At 33.1% G+C, this 22,314-nt stretch overlaps 2 protein-coding genes across 6 annotated transcripts; one reads left to right on the top strand and one right to left on the bottom strand.

Moving 5' to 3' along the window:
* The first annotated feature begins 1,644 nt into the window (after positions 1–1,644).
* Magi (membrane associated guanylate kinase, WW and PDZ domain containing protein magi) lies at positions 1,645–18,541 on the top strand. 5 transcript variants are annotated; one of them, XM_085202119.1, is made up of 23 exons: positions 1,645–2,481; positions 3,615–3,814; positions 4,135–4,244; positions 4,549–4,648; positions 5,130–5,261; positions 5,589–5,718; positions 6,143–6,333; positions 6,851–6,987; positions 7,079–7,180; positions 7,452–7,563; positions 8,096–8,215; positions 8,484–8,867; positions 9,231–9,344; positions 9,503–9,638; positions 10,387–10,431; positions 10,894–10,993; positions 11,654–11,789; positions 12,221–12,345; positions 12,750–12,841; positions 14,498–14,581; positions 15,058–15,188; positions 15,706–15,921; positions 17,087–18,541. In XM_085202119.1, exons 1-22 carry the CDS (start codon positions 2,267–2,269, stop codon positions 15,885–15,887), a joined length of 3,078 nt encoding a protein of 1,025 aa, XP_085058245.1. In that variant the 5' UTR covers positions 1,645–2,266; the 3' UTR covers positions 15,888–15,921; positions 17,087–18,541. The 5 variants fall into 5 exon arrangements, with proteins under 5 accessions (XP_085058245.1, XP_085058246.1, XP_085058249.1 ...); XM_085202120.1 differs by having other exon boundaries at positions 8,487–8,867; XM_085202123.1 differs by lacking the exon at positions 14,498–14,581.
* Positions 18,507–21,876, bottom strand: LOC146529693 (trypsin, alkaline C-like). Its single transcript, XM_085202126.1, has 5 exons — positions 21,743–21,876; positions 21,256–21,427; positions 19,794–20,049; positions 19,364–19,475; positions 18,507–18,912 (listed from the first exon to the last, which is right to left on the bottom strand). Exons 1-5 carry the CDS (start codon positions 21,786–21,788, stop codon positions 18,689–18,691), a joined length of 810 nt encoding a protein of 269 aa, XP_085058252.1. The 5' UTR covers positions 21,789–21,876; the 3' UTR covers positions 18,507–18,688.
* Between the last annotated feature and the right edge of the window lie 438 nt (positions 21,877–22,314).

Genomic DNA, 22,314 nt, shown 5'->3' on the forward strand with positions numbered 1-22,314 from the left:
TAAATATAAAAAATACTGTAAATTATATTAATTGTACCAATGAGTATTTTTTTAATAAATATTAATTTATTTATTGAGCTTTGCGTTTTGTTCTGCAGAAAAACAAAGAGACACACTCAGTCCAATCCACCTCTCCCGTCTATTTATTGTAATATCATTTCCTTAGTATGGTATTAATCATTCGCCTGGTTGTTTTTTAATCTTAATTTATCCCATATACAGTCAAACATTTTTCACTGCGCTGTGATAGTCGTAATGCGGAGTGATCAGCGACACGACTGTACGACGTGGAAACCTTGTATATGCACCACTCACTCCCTCGTAACAACTTTAAAACCTGGTTAGTCATTTTAACCAATTCAAAACTTAGAAATTACTAGATTTTTAAATGGTCGATGCTCCTTATAAAGACTTTGAAATATAATGTTATTTACTGTGAAATTAAATTATACAGATACTGATATTAAGCATTGATGCGGTCAACGGTTAATACTCCGTTCCACACCAGAACTCGGCGGAAAATGGGGAACGGATTGTCTTAACACTAGGTTCCCTTGGCTTACCTTACTGCGTGCGGGATATAGCGGGAAGCTGGTTTAATTTTCAATTTATTTTTTTAAGTTTTGGCCGCTACATTTAAAATTTAAATTCAGAAGTATAAATTAGTAATATGGATAGTATATAATAATTTATAAGATTAATAGCTCTTGGCATACAATATGTGACAACAAATTCGTTTGCTATTAAATTAAATTTACTGTTTAAAAGCTTATGATATAAGTATTCTAAGCAGTTTTATTTATTAAGACACTTCGATGCCAAAATACTATTGTCCATATTTCCTTAATATGGTTTCTTTTTTAAATATAATTATTATTAAGTAAATAATTTAATTTGGAACTTTACTTTCTTTTGTTATCTCCTGGACGTAATGTTGACGTGGAATACCGTTTCTTCGTTTTCATTTTTTTGTCCTACGTTGTATACATTACTGTCTTCAGTTATAACAAATTGTTCGTCACACAAACCTACTTAGAATAATTACTCAACGATACACCTGGACTATGGTGCAAATAAAATTATAGTAATCAAGAATAAACGTAAATATTTAATCTCTATTCTCTAGTAAACAAATTGAAGCCATCGTGGCGCAGTGCAAGTGCAGCAAAAGTATGTTGCAAACGTGACGAATATGGGCATGACTCCCACTCGGGGAAATAAATTATTACTTATAAATATTTTTATTTCATCGCTCTGTGAGCAAGACAAAGCGCGAGTTCCGCTACTCAACACGCAATGCCTCTAAAATTCGGCGGAAAGAGGGGGTTGGAGAGTCTTAACACAAGGTTCCCTCTGCCTACTCTGCTTAATACCGCGTCGTAATAATACGTAAGAACGTCTTCTTACCGCGTTATAAAGTTACAATGAGTAACTGTATAACGAAATATAATAATAAAAAATATATATTTGATGCAGAATATAAATTCTACTTTACTAACATTACGTGTTAATTATTTATTTATACATAATACGTATATAATTGCATCAAAATTACACTTTAATTTATTTTTGATCTGTTTTTATTAAGACGTATATTGATTTTACATATGTGTAGGGTTATTTTATAGTGGCAACACTGCCACATGCCAGGCCTAACGACCTACTCACAACGATTCAATTAAACATCAACTTGTTGCACCTACTTTCAAAAAGCTAAGAATTTACCTGTTTATGTGAGAAAGTGAACTTGTTATCTAATTAGCATGTTGAAGCATTGGCTTTCAATATATGTTATCTAACTTACCGTTACAATCATGACGGCTACGTGAAATATGTGATGTTTCCGACATAATAATTCGTTACGATTACGATGCACCTGCAGTGCATAATGCAGCCACATCGGGCGTTAATTAAGGCAATACATAGCGTAGGGAGCTAAGTATCTATACCTATAACACAAGTAAGCTGCAAATTAATGTAAATCCAGTTACGATAGCTACGTGGACGTGTTTATTGTGTAAAAATTCATAAATATATACCTGACAGGAGAGGCATCAGAACACAAAATGACTCATAGATGGTCAGTGGCTTGGCGCTATTGTTTTGTTTTTATGGAATACCTGTAATGCCGATGAATAAGTCACCAGGAATGTGGAAGAGTTGCTAATAATAATGATAAGTTGATAAGTTGTTTGTTCTTAAGTATAGTGGTCACAGTGGTTTTTGTTTTATAATGTGTTTGGCTAATATAGTGTAGTGTAAAGCAATGGCACAGAGCTCAGCAGATTCTGATAGACTGTCTTCAGCTGGGATATCCACTCATAGTTCTGGAACTGCAGGGACTGTTGGAGGATCAGTAGTTGGTGTAAGAGTTGGTGATGCCAATCATAAAAGAGAAAATGAAAATGACTATAATCTTGGTCCTCTACCACCAATGTGGGAAGAGGCTTTTACACCCACCGGAGAAAGATATTTTATAGAGTAAGTATTTTAATTCATAAAGTTAAGTAAAAAATACATTTACATAATATGAATTATTAGTGTTGTTTATAATATGTTGCTTCATGTTGTGTGAAAAGTGAAAATGATATTTAGAGAAAAAACTAATTTGTAGATAATTACCAATTCAATCAGTAGAAAATTGTACAATGTTAAATGATGCAAAGCAGAACACATTGTGTATATTCATATGTTAAAGTAAACAAGAGTTGATCTAAAAATAAATATATTTTAAGAAAGAAAACTCACATTGTATGGACTTTTGTTGTGCACCTTGTGTTCTGAAATTTTAATAATAATTTATTATAAAAATGTTTATGTGCTATGATAAGAAGAGTAGAGACAAAAGGTGGTGATATTATTCTATGTAAAGAATAAATATTTGTGGAATTAAGATTGAATAACATGTGGGAGTGAAATATTTTCTTTTTTTCTTACTCTTTACTTGAGGCAAAACTCAGGGGAGTTCCACTACTCAAAAGGCAATGCCTGCCTGTAGATAATGAGGAATGAGATGTCTTAACACTAGGTTCCGTCTGCCTACCAATAATCTGCCTAATAAAAACTATTATAGCAAAAAAAAGAAGTCTTGAAGTTATATCAAAATTAATACTGTTGTTGTATTTGCATGTGTAATTAAATTTTTTATGATGATCTATTAGGTTAGTGGGTTAAGGTTGAAACTTGAAACTACAGAGCTGTTCAATGTGTGCACTCATTTTAATATTTTTATTATTTTAAATTGCGTAATATAATAAATATAATCTGATTTAGTATCTGAATATTACACAATTGCCTTTTTTCACAACTCAATTACAAATAATGTATAAAACTGTTTGTTATTTTATTTTAAATAATTTTGTTATGAGGCTGTAATGGTGTAACGGTACAGCTTGTGACTGTAAACACGATGGTTGTGGATTAATTCACTACTCCAGAAAATGAATTATTTTCATTTCCTGCTGACAAAATAGCACTACCTTGAGTTCCTCCATTCAACACACAATGTCTTAAAAAGTTCCAAAAATTATATGAAAATTCCACACAGACAGAAAATTGCATGTTGCAGCTTGTATAAATATAATAATAAAACTCATATTCTCTATTATTATCAGCTACAACACCGGTACATCACACTGGCTTGACCCAAGACTAGCTAGAGTTAGAAAGCATTCCCTTGGTGAATGTGGAGAAGATGAACTGCCATACGGGTGGGAGAGGGTCACTGATGAGAGATATGGTTCATATTATGTTGATCATATAAATAGAAGAACTCAGTATGAAAATCCTGTGCTACAAGCTCGGAGATTAAGAGGTATGAAGGAAGTAAAATGTGTTTGTAAAATAAATCCACAATTTAAAACATTTTTAAAATGAGAATGTATAAATTTTTTATGACACTTTTAAACTTGTACAATCTCCTCAAGGAGACATAAATAAGAGACGTACAGAGACATAAATAAGTTGTAACTTTGAATGGTTTCCATTTTTCTTTTTTCTTCTAATTTTAAATTAAATTACATCTGATGCTTTATAATTTGAAATGTTATTTAAATGTAATATAAATATACTTTTTATTAATGACTAAATAAATATATTTAAGAACTATTTAACATTATCTTATATTTGATTTAGCTGAGAAAATGGCTACTGAGAAGGGAAATAACAACCAAACGAATGGGCCACCACCTGCTGGCAAATTAAGAGGAGAGCCTTTTACAGTGAATTTAACAAAAAGTACCCAAGTGAGAAATCATTTTTCTATTGACCGTGGTTGAGGCTGAAAATTATTATTATTAAAAAGGCTAAATTTATAATTTAAATTTATATATATTTTTTCTTAATATACTCTTTAGCATTTGTTTAAATATTTTTATTTTTAAGCTTTGTTTGTATATAACACTTTGTTCCCATTAAGCCAATGCCATTCTCCATTTTTTGCTGCATTCTCGAGACATTGTGTGTTGTGGTCACTCAACACTGCACTTTGCCTCATTATCAGTATAGTAACTAAGTGAAAAATAAAACCGTAACATTATTTTGTTATAGGGTTTAGGGTTCACTCTAATAGGTACAGAAGGTGTACCAGAGACAGATGGTTTTCTACAAATTCGTAGTATAGTGCCTCACAGCCCTGCATGGATTGACGGTAATTATAGCCATTGCACATCTGTGTATCTTTAAATGAAGTGTATTTTTTTTTCTATTTGTGCAATAAAGAATTAATATTATGATTATAGTTATATTGTTTTAAGCCTCATGCTGCATCCCGCATTTAGCAGAGTAGGCAAAATTACCATAAGAAGGAAGACACTTCCTTCCACGCATTCGCTGACTTTTCAGGCCATTGCGTGCGAAATGACGAAAGTCAACACCGCATTTTGAGACATCGTTAGGCTATAAACGCAGTTGTAGTGAGTTCGAAAGAGTCAATTATTTTCATTTCCTTTCTCAGGAAAGATTAAGAGAAAAAGGGCTTCCGCCACTCAACACAAATTGTCTAATTCGGACGGAAAGTAGGCGACATCCACTACCGCTATCTAGAAACCGAAAGTGAGAAATAATTCTAAAATCAAGTCAAGTTTAAATTTAAACTATAGTTGAGCCATTTATATTTTCTTATATTTCAGGTTTTCTTCGTCCCGGCGATGTTATAGTGGGAGTGGGTAACAAAGAAGTGCGTGGTTTATCTCACGCCCAGATAGCCCAAATATTTCAATCTATTGCACCTGGTACTGAAGCTACGCTGCATTTTGTACGAGGTGTGTATATACTTTATACTTTTATAAGGCAGATTAACAATTGAGGGAGATTTGCCTAATACTAAATATTATTTCAATCTTTTCTCTAATAATAGAAATAAAGCCGTCGTAACGCAACAGCACATCATCAGGCCATAATCATTACAGTTGAGAGCTTGTTTCCTATTGGTGGAAACAAATGAAATTTTCATTCACTGAACATGCAATGACTCAAGTGTTCAGCAGTGTGTGCGGAACGGAGTGTCTTAACACTACGTTTTTCTGCCTGCTTTGCTATATGCGAAAGACAAGTTGAAGTTAACAACTAAAATCTGTTTTTCTCAACAGGTTACCCACTATCCTTCGATTCAGAAGATCCAAACACAAGAGTTTTAAGTACTTTAGCAGTAGATACTACATCTCCACCTACACCCGGAGCAGTCGCTTTGCAGCAACTAACTAGAGCTTTGAGAACGAGGTATACAAATTTTTATTTACCATACGAAAGAATAAAAAAATATTTTACATCATGCACACCATGTTTAATATCACTGTCCTTTTCGGTAATTGTTTTTATGTTCAAATTATTAATACATTGTCATAAACTATGTAATCTGCACATATAATAAAATGTTACTGATTGATGTCTGTACTTAAACAATATATATAAGAAAATGTATTATTAATGGCAAAGTAACATGATTGAACAATTTTAATGCAGTTTTCACTATTGTATTTTGGTAAACTTCCCTTAACTTTTAGTGTTTGTTTTATTTTCATTATATTGATGCATAAATAAATTATATCAATTTACTTTCTTCAGTTTCCAAAATATCGGACTAACTATTAGCTAAATTAATGTTAAAAATATTCTTACTTAGCACGCCTCTTTTCCCCAACAGATTCAATCTTGACTCGCCAAACACGGACACCCAAGGGCAAGATGAACCAGATACGCCAACACCGCACAGTCCAACACAACGACGGTTGATGTCAAGGTCCTTCGATCTGGATGAACTAGCAACAACCAGTGAGAACAACCAAGTGCCTCCAAGATGTCCATCTGCTGATCATTTACTGAGTTTAGCTGCGGGTAAGATTTTTTGACAAGGAGTACTGACACAAATGTGGCGCCGTGTCACAGTTTGAACGCGACTATTGTGGTTTCGATATTCATTTGAAGAAATGAATTATTTTCTTTTGCTCACCATGTGGGGACAAAGACAAAGTGGGGAGTTTTTTGCCACTCAATATGCTGTCTCGAATTGAGGCAGTCAGTGGAAAAAGAGATTATCTAGAAATTAGCATCTGTCTACCTGAATAAACCTTGAAAGTACAAAATAAGTTACTATCATACACCAAAGCTGCACGTTGCGACAAAAAGGCAGTTAGCGTCCAGGTCTTTCGATCTAGACGAACTTAACACTACCAGTGTGTAAGTCCAACCAAATGCCTTCAAGATGTACGTCTGTAAATTTTAAGAAAGTATCCGCCTCTTATCATGAAATGTCCAAAGTTCTGTGTTTTGCTTTTGGATATTGTAACATATAAGATTGTTTATAGCATCTCTTTTTCTTAATTCACTACATATCTTATTATATTATTTCTAGAACATCCACGTGCCTCACGAAATAGTGACAATACCGCAAGTGAGCCTGGACGGGAGTTGACTCTTATATTGAGAAGAGGAGCTGCAGGCTTTGGTTTCACTATTGCTGATAGTGTACATGGACAGAAAGTGAAAAAGGTAATTTGAAATTATTTACTAACATTTATAAAGTTATTCCACGTTTAGGAAAGAAAAAAATCAATTACTAGATTCTATTATTTAATTTAAGGTATTAGATCGTAGTAGATGTGCTGGCTTGTGTGAAGGAGATCTTCTGTTACAAATAGGCGACACAGATGTAAGACACGCACCACATCAACATGTTGTTCAAGTAAGTTATAAAAAAATTAATAACATAAATAACAATAAAGATTTTGGAAACTTAGCAAATTCATAAACTACTAGTAAATTAATACTAAATTTATTTTTCCTAGTTAGCTTACAGCAGACTATTCTCTTTGATAAACAGACTATCCAATAAGAACTAACTTTTAAATTCAATTTTTGAGATGAGTGTGTTCAGTCCAACAAACTTTTTAGATAATATTTTATATTAATATAGATTAAATAAAAATAATATTACTAATATAATTTAATTACAGGTGTTAAAAGACTGTCCAGCGATGTCTGAAACGACTCTAAGGGTGTGGCGCAGAAATACTATAGCGAGAGCACCGAGAAGTAGGTCCGCTACCCGCGTCCAACCGACTACTAGTAAGTTTTATTAAATTTTCTTTGCATTATAGTAACGTGAGATATTGATAAAATTAAATTTAATAATGAAAAAAATAATGTTTTTTTTTTCAACTATACATTGTATCCGGTGTAGCAGTGTAAGCAGAGGGAGCCTAGATTTTTGCTGCCGCGCGCCGCGCTTTGCCTTATCACCAGAGCGAAGAAATGAGAATAATAAATATTTGATTCTGTTCCACAAGCGGTCGCGTTTACAGTCTGCACCACAACTGGCTTTAATTTTCCAATTGAGTCAGAGTACTGTACTTTGAGTTACTGAGGCCAGTCGTGGCGTAAAGGCACAAGGGTGTGGGATACTGCTTGGAACTGTTTACTTCTACTATAATGTAATTAAAACCCTCTTGGCGCAACGGCAGAGCTGACTAAAAACAACGATTCGATTCCCACTGAAGGTAAATGAATGAATTATTTTCCAGCAAGAAAGCAACATGTTCCTTCTGCTTACCCTGCTATATGCGGGATGCCGTATATGTATATTTTTTATTTTGCTTAGCTGCAGCGACCAATAGTCAATTGGGAAGAAGTAAAACGCCAACTGCAGAACAACTACGGTCGATGCCCACACACAGTACAGAAAACAACGTACGAGATCGACAAAACGAAATGGATTCCGGTTAGTATTAGTTATAGCTTATGTAAAAAATCTATTTTTTTTTATTGTAGTATTAGAGTAGTAGTTTTTATTTTGTAAATTTATTAGTGTACAATTGTAGTCATTTGAAGTAATTTAATGTTAAATATCAATCATAGGTAATATGTTAGAAATACAGTCATAAGCACATTCATATTTGTACTATTTAAAAATAATCAAATATAGTAAAATCTGGATTATTGTCTCATATCTTCCATAATTCACTTCATTAACAAACATAACTCTATAGTAGAAGCAACCTACGCAGTACCAGAACACAAAAACAGAGAAAATAGAGAAAACAGAGAAACAATAATGGAAAGAAGGCGGAGAAGCAGTACACCTGGGGCCAGACTAACCCTTCCTGTAACCTGGAATCAAGATAACCAATGGCAGCAACCATGGCTTGACAACTCAAATAATGTGCGAAATTGGACCGAAAGTAACCAAAAGTGGGATGGAAATAACACAGAATATATAGGCAGGATAGATGGTAGGATAGATAATAACGGGTGGGAGGGGGAAAGGTGGAATAACAATTGGGGAGAAGTCCCCACTCCCACTGTACATGTTGATATGAACGCTGCCTATTGGAGGGGTAATGCAAGTGTAGCTGATAGTAGCGATAACGGTGGTAAGTTGACAGTATATTTTGGTATTTTATTTATATTTTAGTTTAGTTAATCTTAATATATTAACAAATAGTGATCAGTTACATCCATTCATGAGATCATTTACGTCTATTACATTAATAATGTACGAAATTGGACTGAAAGTAAACTAAAAGTGAGAATAAGCAAAAATATTATGTTAGGAATGGAAATAAAACCAAGTTTATAACCAGAAAAGATAACAATGGATTGGAGGAGGAAAGAAAAAAAAAGATAATTCATTCCTCCAAGAGTTTACTTTTATGTTATAAAAAGCTTACTAATAAAAACATGAAATTTAATTATTAAAATTCTTAATTAATTTTTTATAAATTTATATTACTTAGGTTTTCCTGAAGATGGCATGCTACATTCTCCAAGCACAGCTGCTGTGGGTGGACTTTCAAGACAATCACCCTCTACAAGTAGAATAAGACCGCATTCACCTTCAAATTCTACGGGTATTTTTTTTTCTTATATTTATTTATTGACAGTTAGACACTTGAGCCTCTACGAAACGATTGACGTCGACTGTACTATACGAATTACATAAAAAAAATGGCCTGACATAAAAAAAAACTAATTTATTTTCTTTTTAAAGTAACTCATTATTTTGTAGGTCGTATGAGAAGCCACTCTCCATCAAACAACAGTGCAACGGACAGACTTTTAAATAATTCACCTTCAACTCGCCTACAAAGTCAATCTCCTTCTAATAACTCCTCTAATAGCAGGATTAAAGGATCACCTCTCAGGTATTAATTAAATATTAAATACCTAACATTTATAAATGTTATAAACCTGATAATAAGTAATTTAGTTGACACCTCTTTGAATAGCTAAGACACTTCGCTCCTCACTTTCCGCTGAGTTCTAGAGACATTGTATGTTGAGTGTCGAAACTCTATGCCGCGCTTTGCCTTGTTGCCAGAGCAAGGAAATAAAAACATTTTTTTTTTTCCGCCGTATGGGCATCGAACCCACAACCGTCGCATTCGAAGTAACTAGCCACAGGCTTTGCCTAACAACGCCCTGGATTAGTTAATGGGTTAATAGCGGAATAAAACACCGCACTATTTTGTAATTGACTTAGCCCATTCAGATTCCTCATATAAATTCATTTCATTCTTTTGGGACTTTTCAAATTGGTATGTGATATAATTTATAATATATTGAATAACAACTTTGATAATTAAACTAATAAATATATAATTGTAAAGATGTAAAAAAATATCCTGTTGATTTACTTGAATAAAATTATTAGATTTTGATACTGAGATCCATAAATAAAAACCAGGCAAATTGAGAACCTGCTCCTTTATATAGAAGTCAGTAAATAAATCAAATTAAATCGTAGTGCCTGTATTGACACACATAGACGCTCAAAAAATTCTGTAAGCATTTAAACTATTCATTCATTATTCATTAAAAAAATTAAAGATATATTAAGTTAATATAACCATTACATAAGTGTTTGTAATATTTAAAAAAAAATGTTTAAAGCTATCTGAAGACGTACAAGCCTATCACAATAGTTATTTATACTAAGTAAGTTAAATGTGAATGTGTGTATGTGTATTGTGTGTGCACCTTAAAAAGGGCTAGATAGTAGAAATGGCTCAGTAGAAAAACATTTAGTACTTATTTTATTTTAAAAAATCGCGCTTAGTCGTATTTGTTTCTTATTGATTGTATTCACTTCAATAAATTAAAAAATATATTACTTTATGTAAAAAAGAAATTGTTAAAATGATATGGTGAAAACCGCATTTAAATCAGGTGGGCCGTTTCTGGAAGACCAAAAGTATTAAAAATATTTTTCATACTTTGGGTTCTATTTAAGAAAACAAAGCAGTGGTTTTTACTTTTGAGCTAGATAACTCCAATACAAAAATTTTCTCACTTATCGCCGAAGTACAGATTAGCGATCAGTTACAATTGAAACTGTTCTATTATGTATAGATATTGTTTTATTGTATAAAAATATACTTAAATATATTTTGTATACAGATTACGTGACCCGTCCCCGCCCAGACACATACATTCTCCAGTGCACTCCCCCTACGAGGGCGACCCTCAACCTGGTCTATACGTCGCTAACTATCCACAGGTGAAGTAAATATGACAAGTTACTTATCTATAGAATGTTCAAACTTAATATGGAGTGCTTTTAATATTTTTTCTTACCATATTTATTATCCGTATAACTAATACACTATTAATTTGAAAACTAATTATTGATATAATATAGAATAAAGGATAAACATATGGACACGTGCGCTTACTTTTATGGCCATATGAATACTAATTTATTGATTTAATTTTAAATATGCAATATAAAGTACAAAATGCTGAAAGGTGTGATTTTACTATGTACGGTTGCACCTTTTAACGAGGTGGATGTAGAAAAATTTGTGATGTTTCACTTGCACATTTTTTTTTCTATATGTCTTTAAGGTTGCTTATTAAGTTATAGAAAAATTAATACTCATCTCCTTTGTCAATCGCCACTCGTAAGGTAGGAGCACAAGTGTACAAATGTAAATCCGACAGGTTGTGAGTTCGATTCCCACGCGAGGAAATGAAATATTGAATATTTTCATTTCCTCACTCTGTTAACGAGGCATGTCGTTTAGTTCCGCCACTCAACACGCAATTCCTCCAGAATTTGGTGGAAAGTGGGGGAAAGTAAGTCTCAATAGATAATATTATTATAAAAAGGGTAGTTATAAATATGTTTACCTTACATTCTTATCTTTTTGCTACACAGGTAGAAAGACCAACATCAAGTGACCCAGAAGCAGACGTTCGAGTCACGTTACTAAGGAGCTCAGCCGGATTCGGGTTCCGTATAGTGGGTGGTACTGAAGACGGTAGTCGAGTTGCCGTGGGACATGTCGTACTTGGTATGTTTGTATTGCTTTTATAATCTAATCTAATCTAGCTTCACGCTGTATGTCTAACGGAATGGTCAGAGGAAACGAAGCACCAAACGCTGAGGTCCTTGCATACCTGTTTCGCCTCATCCTCTGTCAAACTCTTCATACATGCCCTCCGCGAGGTTCTCATGCTTTTAACGTGACCTTCCTCCAGTACCTTCGATACTGTGTTTTCGAAGGTCAATCGAGATCTTCCTCTACCTCTCTTCTGCTTGTAATGTATGTAAATGGTTCCGTCTTCTATTGGGTGGAATTATTTGTATAATATTATCGTAAATTATTATATAATCCTAAACTAAGATACTATATCCTAAACTAAGATACTATATCCTAAACTAAGGATACTATATTCTAAACTATACATACCCTAAAGCAAAAATACTGTAACCTATTCCCAGGTGGTCCTGCTGACGGTTTCCTTCGTCCGGGTGACCTCCTAACGTCAGTGGACGGCGTGTCGCTAGTGGGTGCCACTCACGCGCGAGCCGTTGCCTTTATGTGTCAAGCGGCCACGAGAGGCAGGGTTAGTGTTGTTTTTATTAGAGTTTGTTTTTGTTCACTATGGTCACGTGGTCTATATATTTTAGAGTTATTATGGTATGTTAATATCAGTTTATTTAGTTATAGTATAGTATGGTTACGGTGTATTTTTAATAAAATTTGAGATTGTTGTAAAATTACTTTTTTTCTTCAAGGTCTACAAAAGTTCAAAATATTGGGTATTTAAAAATTTACAAAACCAAATTTATATGATTAATTCATTTTAAAAACTTCATTTAAAATATTATCAGCTTTAGCTAAAGAATCAAGATAAATCGAGTTGGATAAAGTATGTCAAAAATGAAAAGGTTGCCAAAGAACTGGCGAACAAAATATAATCGTAATAGTTCTTCCTTCTAAATTTTTATATAACAATTATTTAAACAGGTAACACTTGGCGTGAGGCACAACCGAGCTGATATTCAGTCGCTTGGTCTACCCCCCATGCCGGCATCGCACCCGCATCAACCTCTATTGCCGTAACTATTTACTTAATTATTTATATATATTATATGAGAAATTTATTGTAAATATATTAGGATAATTTGAAATATTTTGTTTTACACATTTACTACAACAATACAACTTTATTTGTGTAAAAAATGTACAATACCTTTGACGAGTCGTGACTGCCCTGAAGTTGCTGAAGATGGCTGCGCAGATTTGATTTTAGGGTTATTCCTACTTATTTTACTCACGAGTGAACGAGGCGACCACGACTCTTCGACCGTACTGTAAATGGTTGAGTGGAGTAGATTAATATTTAATATAACTTAACTTGAAATCATAATATTCTAATCATCATTTTGCCAAATTAATACTTCTATACTTATCTTAACTAGAATAAAAAACTAAAGTTAATTTCGGTCTCAACAACTACTGAATCGAATTGAATTTTTTTGTATCATATGTAAGAGGTGTGTTCAAAAAGTAAGGTGACTTTGTATTTTTAAGAAAAAATATTTATTTATATATCAATATTTATGTTGTCCCCTTCAAAGTAATCCCCCTCAGATACAATACACTTATGCCAACGGTTTTTCCAATCGTCAAAGCACTTTTCGGTATAGCCTTGAGCTCTTCCAGCGATGCAGTCTTTATCTCAATTCAATCGTTGCAAATCTCCGTCCTTTCATAGGTTTCGATATCATAACCATATACCCATGATTCGTCACCAGTTATGACCCTTTTGAGTAAATCTGGGTCGTCGTTGACGTCATTCAACAGTTCTTGAGCGATGCTCATGCGACGGTTCTTTTGGTCAAAATTTAGCAATTTCGGAACAAACTCCGCTGACACACGTCTCATGCCCAAAACGTTAGAAAAAATTTCATGGCACGAGCCAAGCGATATACCAACATCCTCAGCAACTTCTCTGATAGTGATTCGACGATTTTCCAGAACAATTTTCTTCACTGCTTGAACGTTTTCATCAGTTGTTGACGTGCTTGGGCGTCCAGAGCGAGGCTCGTCATTGGCATCTTCCCGGCCATCTTGGAAGAGTTTGTACCACTTGTAAACATTTTTTTTACTCAGAACAGTTTCACCGTATGCCACTGTCAACATTTTAAGTGTTTCGGAGCACTTTATTTTATTTTTTACACAAAATTTGATGCAAATCCTTTGATCCATATTTTTCGATAGCAAGAAATCGCCGAGCACGCAAAACACTTATAACCTTTACGCCTCTCCCAACCAAACAAAAAATGCTATACACTTGAAACTTGGTACAGATGTTCGGGAAGAGTGTACCAACATAACAAAATAAAAAAATCGATAATCGAAAGTACGTTGCCCGCCAAATTTGAAAAGTCACCTTACTTTTTGAACACACCTCGTATATTTAGTGCATTTATCAGGGTAGGCTAACTAGCTACATAGATCATTACACTTAGTTAATTAAATAATAATATTAAAATTCCAATATATTTTACTGAAAATTAATATTTTTTAGTTTTAAATATTCATAAACAAACATATCCTAGTTTTAGAATTAAAAAATGGAAGCTTGTTTTTAAAGGTTTTCACTTTTTTGGCTGTTGTTAGATAATTTTGTAAGAAATTTAACTACCCATCTAAATAACACATTTTTCGACTGTATCTCTTCTAACATTAACACCTCATTCATCATATAGGACGGAACCAATCCACCACATGCCGACTACGTCATACAACATACTGCACCCGGCGCCGCTCTACCCGCCCAACGCTTTACCCATGTTCGTCTCATTTTGTACCATATGTATTTGATATTAAGACTTATTTTAAATTAACATGTACATAAGATAGCATCATTTTAATTTTGTCGTTCGTGATGATTTTGTTCTTCTAATAACAAATCTGCTTAATTTGAAATTCAACTTCAGTTCTATGTCTTGTTTTACACCAATCATTTTGGTTATATTGAAATTAATGTTGTATAATAAAGTAAAATAGAGAATGGAATGATTTATAATTTTTTGTACTCTCTGAACAGAGAGTATAAAAAACCAGCCATAGAACAAAAGGTAACTACCACTTCTGTAATTAAACAATTACAGAAGCTTAGTGGCAAATTCCAATAATTCACTTTATTAAGTCAGTCGAGAAATTGCAAATATTACAAACTAGTGCAATTTAAAGCTGCAAACACCATATAATATAACCTTAATTTAAAAAATATCCTTCTATATTTTTTTACCTTCAATGTTTTCAGGTACGGTGTCCATTATGACACGCAGGCGGGTTGGTCTCCAACACCCTATGACGTGACGGTAACAAGAAACGAGGGAGAGGGCTTCGGCTTCGTAGTAATATCCTCTACTAATAAAGCTACTAGTACTATTGGTAAGTATTATGCTATTTATATGATGATTACTGTCTCCATAAGTGGTATTAAATAAACTTTTCGAATGAAAGGTTAACGAAACAATGTTACTACTGTTTAACACACAGATGTAATTGTTTGTAGCAGTGTTTGAAAATTTCATCAAAAATAACCAAATTTCTGAAAGAAACACAAAATTACGATTTGTTCAGTGTAAATACTTTTGCTATACTGTTTTCTTACCAGCATTGTGTAAATCTTAGTCGCACAGTCAATTAAAATTTGTAATTAAGAAAGATGATTTATTGTTGAAAAACTAGAGTCAATAAGAAAGTCACAATTAAAATACATATAGTTTCGAAATCAATTTGCAAAAAACTGAATCAGGGAATTAGTCTTGTGGGCTATAACTGTGTGTGCACTAATATAAGTACGTATTCAAAGCGTATATGTAATTATGTACTAGTATTAAACTGTATGTACTGTGTGTACTTTACTTTTAGTAAAAAAAAAAAAAACTTTTGTAAATTTTTCTAGGGCAACTGATCCCGAACTCGCCCGCAGCACGCTGCGGTCGTCTCCACGTGGGCGACACCATCCTCGCCATCAACGGGCAGCCCGTCCGCAGTCTGCCGCACCCCGACGTCGTCGCGCTTATCAAGCGCTCGGGCGCCGCCGTCACGCTTACCGTCACGCCGCCTGACGCGCGTCACGAGTAACGTGATGTGACGCGTCCTCGGCATCAGGAACAAGGTATGTTGTGACACCATCCTAGTCATCAACGGGCAGCCTGTCCGCAGTCTGCCGCACCCCGACGTCGTCCCGCTTATCAAGAGCTCGGGCGCCGCCGTCACGCTTATCGTCACGCCGCCTGACGCGCGTCACGAGTGACGTGACGATCTTCTGATGTTACACGGGTCGTGTGCGGCGGTGATCACTTACCATCAGGTGACCAGTACGTGGATTTGCCTTGTCTTTTTTCCATTAAAAAAAATTATGATTATAGCTATCCATTCTTAGCTCAACTTTAGAAAATAGCTTTTATAAATGGCCAGTCTATACTAATATAATAAAGCGAAAGAGTTTGTTTGTTTGTTTAAACACTGGTTCTTTGATGGTTAGGGTGTTAGGTTAATCTCTAGATCTACTGGTCATATTTACTTTCCTTTTTTATGTATGAAAGCAGCATTCTTCGGGAGTGCTGTAGGCTCTATAACATTACGGCGTAAGTCTAAGTTAGCCTTAAATAGCGAAACATCAATAATAAGGAACATCCTCGATTTGTTTTAAGCGCGTGTGCTACACACATAGTTGATTAACAACTAAACATATAACGTACTGATATAATAATATCAATATGAAGTATTACACAACATATTCAATTTTAGTAGATCTAAAAAAAGGTCTGCTACACCATATATCTGCCTCTAATCAATAAGTGAGAATAAGGCATTTTTTGATAAAAAAATAATTGATAATTGTAAGGTGATATTTCATCGATTTTTATTTCACATGAATATTCAAAACTTATGAGCGAAAGTTATTTTATCATCAAGGAAATTTAATGAAGATAATCTTCGGCTTTTATAGCATGTAATTTGGACATATACTTTTCGAGAAAATGTAAAATTAAAACAATTCGACGCTCTGTTTACGGTCGCAAGCCTAGGCTCGAGACTTGCGGGGGCGCCCTTGCAGCCGATGACGTCCTAGCATACAGCCACATAGTGTTCATGATTGAATGTTTTAATCTGTTAGCAATTCGCCTTCAGAAATCTAATACCTCTAGAATTCTTCGAAAAGTGTAGTTCGGAATGTCCTCACGCTCCCTCTACCTATCCTGCTATAATATGTGGGATACAGCGTGGAGCTAAAAATAAAACAATAAAGTTTTTAAAATTTACTTTTTATTTCTCAGGTCACACAAATCACAATCTCAAACTGAATCTACTTAGTTAACACCGCTCAGTCTTCATGAAGATGTTTTACAGGTACTTACTATATTAAGTTAGTATAGGCGATCCAATAGCTTTAATTGAATATCAAATTTTTATATTTTAAGAATTTATGGTTGAAATAGAATAGACTTTTAGTTGTTTGTAGTAGCTTGTTACGTATGACGTTTTCTTCCCACAATTGCCGTCCAAAGTAATGTAAAAATCACTTGAAATATTTCATTATATGTACTAGCAACACTACATTCAATTGTGTTTCATGTTTTTAATAATATAGAATCTCTTTGAAAACAAGGTTTTTTGATATAGTGTTGTAAATATTACCTTAGTATAACAATAAAATGAATATGTTAATAAAATACATATTAAGGCACTTTGCAAGAATTTAAAAACACTTTTAAAGCCTTATATGTTGACATCATTTTACATGAAATTGACTAAAAATATTATTACGTAATCTGTGTACTTTTTTATGTACCTACTTTACTTTATTATTATTATTATATATATGAATGTATATGTTGAAAATTATTAATATATATGTAATATTTTATATAATTAACATATGTATGTAATACAATAAAGTTTACACATTAAAATATACAATTAAAAGAATTGATAGTGTAAGTTATGCCTTAAGTTAAGTTCACGCACTGAACGATTAAGGGTGTGTATAGTTAAAGTGGGACCACCGAAAGAAGGGAGTAGTGAATTGTATTTAGATGTAATTTAAATTGTTAGTTATTTTATAAGAAGCAATATTCGTGCCTTCAACACTGTCTTGCCTTATCCAATGGTTGTATGTCCCGTCTAGCCCAAAAAATGTATATCCATGCAAATGAACGATTAAAATAAAGGAAATTGAATATTTTACTAATGTTTGTATATCTGTATATTAAATATTGAAATAATACGGTAGCTAAAGTATTTTTATCCATTCCATATATACAATTTGTATATATGAATTTAAACAATAATCTCATTGACACTTTTAAAGATATATGTATTTTATTACTGCTTAAATTTTATAGAATATAATTTTTAAAAGAGGAAAAATATATATAGAATGAAATCTGTTGTTGAAAGTAATATGTATGTTGAATAATCAATTAACACTGGGATCCCACGTTCCCTTCGCGTACCCTGCTACGCGAGATACAGCGTGAAGCTAGAGAACATGTTATTTTATACTTGTGTAATAGAGAGTACAATATGTTAAATGATATTTAATATATGTTACATTTTTGAGCCTCATGTAAGCCTTAGTTTAAAATTTATCTCCCATTTTACAAGAAATGAAACAGTTGTATTACACAAAATTAGAACAAAAAAACGTTGTGCAGTTCATTCAGAAAGGAATATGGATGGGACTTATAAAACAGATTTTACTAAGTAAATAAATATATTTTGATAATAAATTCTTGTTTCATTACATCCTCCGCCGAATCCATTAATTAAACCTAATCATGAATCGAGAATGAGGATGAATATATTTTATGTATTTAAAGCTTAAGTTATAATATTACAAATGCATTATAATACATGGAGTTTCGCAAATTGATTATTTACACATCGGCGATTTTAATTGGTGATGAAGAACGTCCTGGAGCAGTAGCAACTTCGATAATCCAATCAGTATACGAATCGATTCTAGTGAAAACATCAGGGTATTCGTCAGTACAGTTTTCATAGTATGAGGAAAGACCTATCAGCACGCTGCCGGTAACCATAGGAGCACCAGAGTCTCCTAAGCAGATGCTTCTACCGGGTGCTCCTGCGCAGAGCATGGCTGGAAGATAAATTGTTTAATGTGAGTGTGGTGACTTAATATTTTCAAAATTACGCACTTTTCGCATAATTTTTTAAAATTTCGTGTTGAAATACGAAATTATCCTGGAATATTGTGTGTTGTCTCGTGTCTAGTGACAACAAAGAGAAATCACTATTCAACTAATATTTTTTGATAACTCCTTTCTATCAGTAATAATTTCAATATAGTAGAGTTGCGACACACGTAGAAATATATATGTAGATGTTTTGAAGTGGTAAAGTATGATATAAAATGTCAAATTTACCAGTGTGTGCTATATTTATTTTATTAATTTTACGTTTTTTTAATATTAGCACATTCGTTGGCACAGTTTTCGCAAACAGTGGTTTTTGCTTCACATATTAATATATAAATAACAGTGTCTCAACGTATTTAATTTGTTCATTTTCTCTTAATTTATGTAACTTACCCTGATCAATAGCAACATCTTCAACATTCGCGAATCTGCTCTGACATTCAGCAAAAGGTAATTTATTTAATCTGATTGTCTTCAAAATTTCGAGTTGACCACTTGGTGACAGCTATAAAATATAACAAATATAAATAATGTACTTTGAAAACGTATATTCAAAGGTATTAACTAAAATATCCAATAATATTATAAACTTTATAATATCTAGGGCATTTTCAATGACTGGTAATTATATTTTCTATTGCTTTACATTTTATTCAAAAAAGGGAGTTTAATTTTTCGAACGTCACATAATTTACCCCCCTTTTACTAGAGGTAATGCCTCAGATCTGAGAAGAACCGACGCAATAATCTAGGGACTATTTTTTCAGTCTATTTACAGATTTACAACGATTTACCTATTAGTTATTAATTAAAAAGAACTTACATTTTCAAATCCCCAACTAACAATCTTAGTTTCCATGCCATCAGGTAAGTTGATTCCAGATGGGGGAATAAACAGGACATTAATAGAATCGGTAATCCTTAAAGCTTCTTTCGTGATAACCACAGCGATGTCGGCCGACCGCGGGGACTCTACGTAGTTGGGGTGTTTGATGACGTTTGCGATGCGGACCACGGTGCCACCGCTCATACTGTTTGTTGAACCAGCTCGTATCCACATATTATCTAAAATAGCTCCCCTGAAATGTGCACGCTCTGACATTTGCCCATATTGGATAGATAGATGTGGATGTGAATAGGATTATAATTATCTAAAAATATTGTTATATACAATGGCAATCACTGCACGGCAGCGTGCCCCTTTAGTCTACTAACACTAGATCAAATTTATTGACGACAATATATCTGTTGACGGTAATAGACCAAACTCAGTAGAGCAAAGCACAGCTATTTTCAAGAACATGAATTCACAAAGTTCAATAAAAAAAGTAATCTTGGATAACATCATGAACTTCTTCGCTAATTATTAAAAGTCATAATCAAATATTAATATGAATACAAAATATTAATGTGACCTTCTTATAATAGCAGCATCAGTACTACCCAACAATAATTGATGATCAATAGATAATTAACCCATATATGTTTTATCACATACGTGACCGATCAATTGTTTCCGATTATTTCATCGAAATTATATAATGCGATAACAAACAATGAAAGTTATTTTTAAATTTCATTATTACCGTTTATTTTACACACTCAATTTATTTTTACGCTTAACTAAAATTTGATAAACTGGCCATTGGTAAACATGTATGAGAATCCATGATAGGTTCTAATTATAAAACGACACGTTGAAATGGATGGATAGGTACTTAGGTATGTAGTCTTAGGTGTCCGTATCCAGCATCCAATGTTTCTTAATATATTTAATTAATGAAACATAATTTATGAAAATGAACGATCATTCCCGAAAAATAAAAAAAACATGATGAAATAAACACTTTAAGTTAAAAATTTTTAGTCTAACAGAAAAAAAATATGAAAAGGTTAAAAGTATTATTAAAAATAAGTGATGATGTAGGAAATCTTCTAATCGATAATTGGTAATATTTAAATATGACATTTTCAATTAGCCCCCTCGCTTTATGATCCAATTGAAACAAAATCAGCCGTCAAAAATCTGAATAGGTATAGTTGTTTATAGCATGGTAGGTCGTCGGAGTATATTAACTCCCATTCCTCAGTTTCCGCGGAATTCTGGAAGCATTGCTTGGTGAGTGGCGAAACTCAACGCGCTTTGCCTCATAACCAGAGCGAATAAATTAAAATATTAAATATTTCATATCCTCGAGGAAACGAAGGACAAACCCACCTAACGCGTTTACAGTAGCAGACTGGCCTCAAAATAATAAATAACTGTATCCTCAAACTTAACTTACGTGAAACAGTAAGCTGTAGTCAAGACATGCCACGAAGAGACAAGAGATCCCACGCATCTTTGAAGCACAAATTGTGAAGCTGGATATTCGTAAATGAACGCGACGATGTAGGGAAAATCCTGGATAGTGGTTGGTGTACCGCCAACGATACGACTTTCTGGTGCTGCAGATACTGTGAGCAATTTTTTTTTATAATTTTAATTCGTTCACTTTATTAAAATATTTTTAAATCATATCATCGTCAATCATAATTTTCAATTTTGTAAAGGTAAATAAGTACTTATTAGAAAACATAAAAGTTTGAACGTAGTGAGATTTGAACCCGCACCTTTTGGAAATTGTCCAAGCGCTCTGACTAAGTAAGCGTTTTATGGAACATAGACGTTCCTAAATATAGAATAACACTAAAAATGTAAAAAATATTTGTATAGGTAATTTACAAATAAATGTTTTGAGTAATTACAATATTTTAGAATTTAGATCTTACCAGCGCAGAAGAGTGCGAAAGCCAAGCAGAGTAATTTGGAAGCCATGGTTGTAACTACTTACACTACAATGTTAAGACAATTTACCTAACTAACACAGAGCTTATATACCTACACATTACACCTATACCTACCTATGTATTGATTTTCATTTTAAAGATTGATAAGGTCATATCTGAATTTTTTGCCAATTTCTATTGCTATACAGCACGTTAAGAATATTGAAATTTTATTAGATTCCAATATGAAGAATAAAAAATATTTTCGCTATGTACTAATACAAAATATACAACAAACAAATAATTATTACATAATCTTAGTGCTTATATAGAAATTGAAGATAGCACCCTAAAGAAACAAAAGCTAAATGTATTTGTGAGCACGCTGTATAAGCTTTATAAAGCTTACTGAGATAACTTCTAGCAACAATCAAGCACGTATATTTTATCTACTAATACAAGTTAATCTATTGATAAAATAAAAAGGCAATTTTTTCAAAACATTTATACAGAAAGTATTTTTTTCTAGTGGAAGGTTGTGTTTCTCGAAATTATAAATTAAAAAAGTGACGACT

This window comes from Heliconius melpomene, chromosome 18, assembly GCF_056956725.1.
Source record: "Heliconius melpomene rosina isolate 202511_hmr_F chromosome 18, ASM5695672v1, whole genome shotgun sequence".
Classification (NCBI taxonomy): Eukaryota; Metazoa; Arthropoda; class Insecta; order Lepidoptera; family Nymphalidae; genus Heliconius; species Heliconius melpomene.